Source organism: Uloborus diversus, chromosome 1 (assembly GCF_026930045.1).
Source record: "Uloborus diversus isolate 005 chromosome 1, Udiv.v.3.1, whole genome shotgun sequence".
In the NCBI taxonomy this organism is placed as follows: domain Eukaryota; kingdom Metazoa; phylum Arthropoda; class Arachnida; order Araneae; family Uloboridae; genus Uloborus; species Uloborus diversus.
The window spans coordinates 219,187,170-219,192,665 of NC_072731.1; the positions used below are offsets into that span (position 1 = coordinate 219,187,170).

General features: G+C 36.3%; 1 protein-coding gene across 1 annotated transcript; it reads right to left on the reverse strand.

Moving 5' to 3' along the window:
* Positions 1–1,947: 1,947 nt before the first annotated feature.
* On the reverse strand, positions 1,948–4,536 carry LOC129218796 (leucine-rich repeat-containing protein 4B-like). Its single transcript, XM_054853121.1, has one exon. It carries the CDS (start codon positions 4,534–4,536, stop codon positions 1,948–1,950), a length of 2,589 nt encoding a protein of 862 aa, XP_054709096.1.
* Positions 4,537–5,496: the final 960 nt, after the last annotated feature.

The following is a 5,496-nucleotide window of genomic DNA, read 5'->3' on the forward strand; positions in this document are numbered from 1 at the left end:
ATTATTGAGAATTTCAAGAATTCAGAATTTTAACAGATGGTTCAGGCATTAGATGTCATTGTTTCAGATTGAATAAATGTTTGTAAGTTGAAATTTACGAAGTTCAATTGTTTTCGACTTATTGTCCTTCCGTTAACCTTAACAAATACATAGCTTATATGCTTAAAATAATTATTTTTTAAAACTAGAGGTGTCATTGTAATGATTTAACACTCATGTATGTGCTCTAATTTTTATAGGATTTTCCCATTTATAGTTTGGCTGCACTTTTGGGGAGAACATGATTGCGTGAAAATCATGTCGCAAAAATGTCCTTCCGTTACCGCTTTTTAAATTTCATAAAAAAAAAGTTACTGGCAAAAGATTTCTGGCTTTGACTTTTTTGGCAACTTACTATGATGTGTATAAAAGTCCATGCATCATTTTTTGAAAAATATATATTTTGATATGCTCACAGACAGAAATACATAGATTTTTTATTCAAACTGTCCTTCCGTTACCGCTGGAATTCACCATTAATGTAAATTATACGACTTCTCGAGTAAAACAGAGATAAACACACAGGTAAAAACCAAATTAAACTAATATTAAGTCAAAAGTAAAATAATAAAAGCAATTTTGAGCTTTAGAGATTACTTAGAGAGTATTAAATCACTAATATTAAATAACATATACGTATTACTATTGACATATTAAAAATATTAACTACTTGTAATGTAAGGCTGAATTATTGATTAAATTTGAAGCAGGTCAATTTAATGGATTAGTTATTTTTAGAGTTTGAATTATAATTGAACTAAAACATGACATTAACATTTTTTTAACATTTAGATTTATTTTATAGGTACATTTTACTGCAACAGGAATGATAAAGTGGAGCCAAAAGAAAACTAAAGTTTTGATTTACACTTTACTGTAGGCATTGTGATGAACAGAACGTAAATATGAAAATGTACAAATAAATAAATAATAAAGCGCAATGCATATAGGAATAAAATGTTTATATTCCGGAAGAAAATAACAATAGTAATGCCGCGCGCGCGCGCGTGTGTTATTACCATATTCAACTTGATACAGTTTTATACATCATTATCGTGTCACATGATGTTCCTCTGGGTTTAATAACAATATTACAGGAATAAATAAGTTATTATTTCTTAAAAGATATAAACTTATAAAAATCACTATTTCTCTAAAATGAAACAAAAAGGATTTTAAAGTAGCCGAAACTTTAAAGTGTACTTCAAGTATTTGCATTACATGCCTTAAAGGATAAAGTTGAATATTATAAAGGTAAATAATATTGAAATAGGTCACAAAGATGTAAAAAGGGAAATGTTCAAATCTCTTTGTTCCACACATATTTTCCAAACCATAGTTACTTTGCTTACCTTTATTTTTTAACAGCAGCATCACAAAATTGATGGATTAAACGTAAGTTATTCCCCACTTGAAAAAAGGAACTTTTCTGAATTTAATATATGCCCCTTATTTTGTTAATTGCGTGGCTCTGTAACCACAATGTCTATCACACATCTAATCTTTTTTTGGGGAAAAAAAAATATTGATATACTCAAAACTGTTTGATGTTTTAAAAGTATAATCTGTAGCAACTATTGTCGATACACTATTCTTACCGCACAACTAAAGACATTCTTACAGAATATTCGTTTGATAACATCTGTACAGTTGCAGAAAACTTATCAGAAATTGAAACAAATACCTTATTGTTGCATTGAGAATATTAAAACTCGAATGTAATAATCCTTGTTATTATAAACAGCACTTCTGCAATGCGGTAGCAGCACCTGATTAGGGCTTTTTCGTAGTGGACTTAGGGTATCATTCGCATTGTGTTTATTACCTCTTAACGAAATTAGCGCTTTATTCACAGCTTGATAAATGAAAAGCAGCATAGTGAATCAAGAAAGCACACTTTTGACAAGGTCAGTAAACTCTTGTGTTCTCTGTGGTTTGTTGCGGAAGCAGTTCTTGAAGTTGTGGATCTGGCAAAGTGTCTTTGCTTGTATCCATCGCGCTGCCACTCTCCATGATGTAGTACAATTTGTTTCCCAAACCGTGGTGAGAATTTGTCCGTAATCCCACGGTGCCTTCAGTTAGAGTGACGATGGAGACTTCATCCTTTTGGGGGTAGTAGGATATGCTGCTGCTGCGTCGCATGTTGCGGTGTTTCACTGGCTGGTACCGATGGCGAAGACGGAGTACAGTGAAGACAGTGAGAGCTCCAGCAACAAGCACGAAGCATCCGGCAGCGATGACCGTTGAAACGACTATTGTAGTCGTATGATCCCAACGGTTTGAATCGCTAACCTGTGTAGCGACTCTCAATCTCGAAGACAACACACGACGCTGTGGAGAAACTGTCTGCGGGATGCTGCTGAGGGAATCATCCGAGTTACCGCGTACTGCAGCGAGTTCTATGTGTGAAATCACGGTTGATGGAACACCTTCTTGCACACTGTCGGTTACGTACACTTCCGTAGTGTGAAAGTCTTCCGACGTCAGTCGCTGTTCAGCTGTTGGGATATCAGATGACTGATTAGCAGTTATGGAGATGTCTTTAGTTAATTCATCGCCAGAAGCAGAGTTCAGGGTGGAATTGGTGAATTGGTCCTCAGCAGTAACATTCATAATGTGATAGCGATATGGGGAAAGTGATATTGGCTTTGACGCAAGTGGAACAACAGTCGATGAAATGCTTCGAGTTAAAGGAGTTACAGTGGGTAGTGAAGATGATGTTTCTGTTAAGGCTGCTACAACCGTGGCAGATTGGGTTGATGCAGAAATGAGAAAACTAGAGAATGAAGAAGTAGTCATTGGATGCTCCTTTACGGATGTCATTAAAGTAGTAGAGAGCACAGTTTGAGTTTCAGTTGTTGATACCTCGAAGTCACTTTCACTCAACATCATCAAAGGCTTGAACTGAATGTTTAAAGGAGTAGCGCAGCGTATATTGTAACTACTGTAAAACTGGACATTTGATTGTTTTATCCAATTGGAAAGCCATTTGATATCTTGGTCACAGTGCCACAAATTACCACTCATCTTAATTACTTTTAGTGAAGGGAAAAATGAAGGAAAATCTGGCCTAAGCTTCACAATGCGGTTGTGCATTATGTTCAACTCCTGAACTCTTCGAAGTCCATGCAGCATACGAGTTGAATTCATGATAGTTTGCACCAACAAGGAACTGTCATAAACTTCCAAGATTTGAAGACTTTGTAAAGCATCAAATGTAGACTCATCCATTTGAATGGTTGACGGTACTCTTGACATTTGTAAAGCAGTTAAGCGGGTTAATCCTTCAAAACATCTGGAATCAATCATTTTGAGATTATTTTGAGACAAATCCAATGTTTCTAACTGAGTTAAATTGGAAAAAATTCCAGATGGCAAATCTTCGATTTGATTTGCTTGAAGGTCTAAACTTTTTAGATTCACAAGATCGCAAAACACACATGGTGCAAGTATTCGAATCTCATTTCTTTGCAAGAATAGCTGCTCGAGGTGTGTCAAACCTTTGAAACTGTAGCTGGAGAGTTCTGTTAGTTTATTTTCTTCCATGTATAAAGCTAGCAGACTAGGAGGAAGATTACGAGGAACTCTTGTAAGACAATTTCCGTTCAACCACAGCCTCATCAGATATTCTTGTCTTCCCAGAGCATCATTTTCAATTTCACTCACACAGTTATCATCAAGTACCAGTAGACCAAGGTACGGATAGCTGTCAAAATCTCCAGCACTTATATGTGTGAGGTTATTTTTTGCTAACCGTAAATCTCGTACAAATTTGGTTAAGCTCTGTGGAACTCTGTCTAAACCAACATTCGAAATATCGATATACTGCAACCTTGACCCGAAAAAATCTAGCCTGGAGAGACTGGTTAATGGATTGTTACTGATAATTAAATGAGCAAGGTTAGTAAGGTACTGAAACGTACCTACTTCGATGGAAGCTATGTTGTTTGTATCCAAATTTAAGTATTGAACTTTAGGCAGTCCAACAAATGTACGTGTCGTCAATTGTGGCAGCTTGTTGTCTCTCATATTCAGCTGTTCTAAGTTTGATAGATCCATGAATGCTTCTTCAATAAAATCAATGGCGTTCGATGACAAATCAAGAAAGCGTAGACGTTGCAAATCCTTCAGAACAGCCGAGTCGACGCTTATGAGTGCATTTTGGCTCAGATCTAACCTTTCTAACTTTATGTTCGATTCAAATGTTGCATTTTCTATGGTCTCGATACGAGATTGCTGAAGTTTCAGTTCTTGCAACACTGTTAGGGTAGTAAAATCTTGCGAATTGAGGCCTTTTACGAGATAATTCCGCAATTCTAATCTCAGAGTTGTGTTCGGGATATCCATAGGGAACCTCCAGTGTCCGTCCCCCACACAACTTACATACTCTCCGTTGTCATCACAGTAGCACGAACTGGGGCAGACGATTGAGGTAGCAATAGTATGTGCTATGGGATGCAGTCCTTCACCTTGAATCCCTTTGGCAATTAATATCATAGTACACCACCACGTAAGCAGCATTTTTGCTTTCCGGATACCTCTTAACCGACAATGTATATACCTCCGATTCATGTTCTGAATTCTTACCATTTGGAAGCATAGAATGTCCTTGAAAGCACAAACATAATTTTTGTGGATGCAAGATATCGTATAGCTTTTGACACAGTTTAAAAGATGAACAGTTGCTTTCACAAATTACTTTTACGTTATGATAAAAGTAGTAAACGGAAGATCTGTTCGAATTTTTAAGTCACCATTCCTCATTATATATGTTCGAACATAACTAATTCGAAGTGCATTTAACTGTAAGTAAAAAAATCTCACGATGCCTTCGGTGGTTAAATTAATTAAGAAATTATTCACTAAAGAGAGTTATCAAAGACATTCAAACTAACTGCTTCGAGTAAAGTAACGAAGTAGGAAAACGCTTCTAGCAAATATTTCCGCCGTGGTACCACATTATAACCGGAAGCTTTAATATCGTCTTCCTATTTGTGTTAAAAACAACATCAAAACCGCTAACATCCTGTAATGTTGCGGGAGCTAGAAAAATTCTACATCATTTTCCCTTTGGCCGACGAAAACCACTTTTCCGGTTGCCGCTTCGAATGTTTAAATGAGCTGCCGCTTAAACTTCATTAATTATTATATGCAAGCTGATGCCGTTTTCTTGAACTGCCAATGGCAGCTTCCATTGATCATAGTTTCGGCTTTCTCAACTAACAGCCATCAACATGGCGAAATATGATTTGCTTCATGAATATTATGCTAATTTCATGATTACAGATTAAGTAACTTAAGAGCGTTATGTGCGATTTAGACGTCTTTGAATGTGGATGCAATGGTGTTTAATATCTGCTGAAATTTCAGTGCCCGAGGTTTCACCGTGTTCCTCTTTCCTAGAGTCTCTTCAGACATTTCTGTAAAGCTTGTTTAAGCCATTTAAACTGAACGATG

What these genes read in the sequence shown, in the direction of transcription:
- LOC129218796 (XM_054853121.1), bottom strand. Translation starts at nt 4,536, where the DNA reads ATGATATTAATTGCCAAAGGGATTCAAGGTGAAGGACTGCATCCCATA.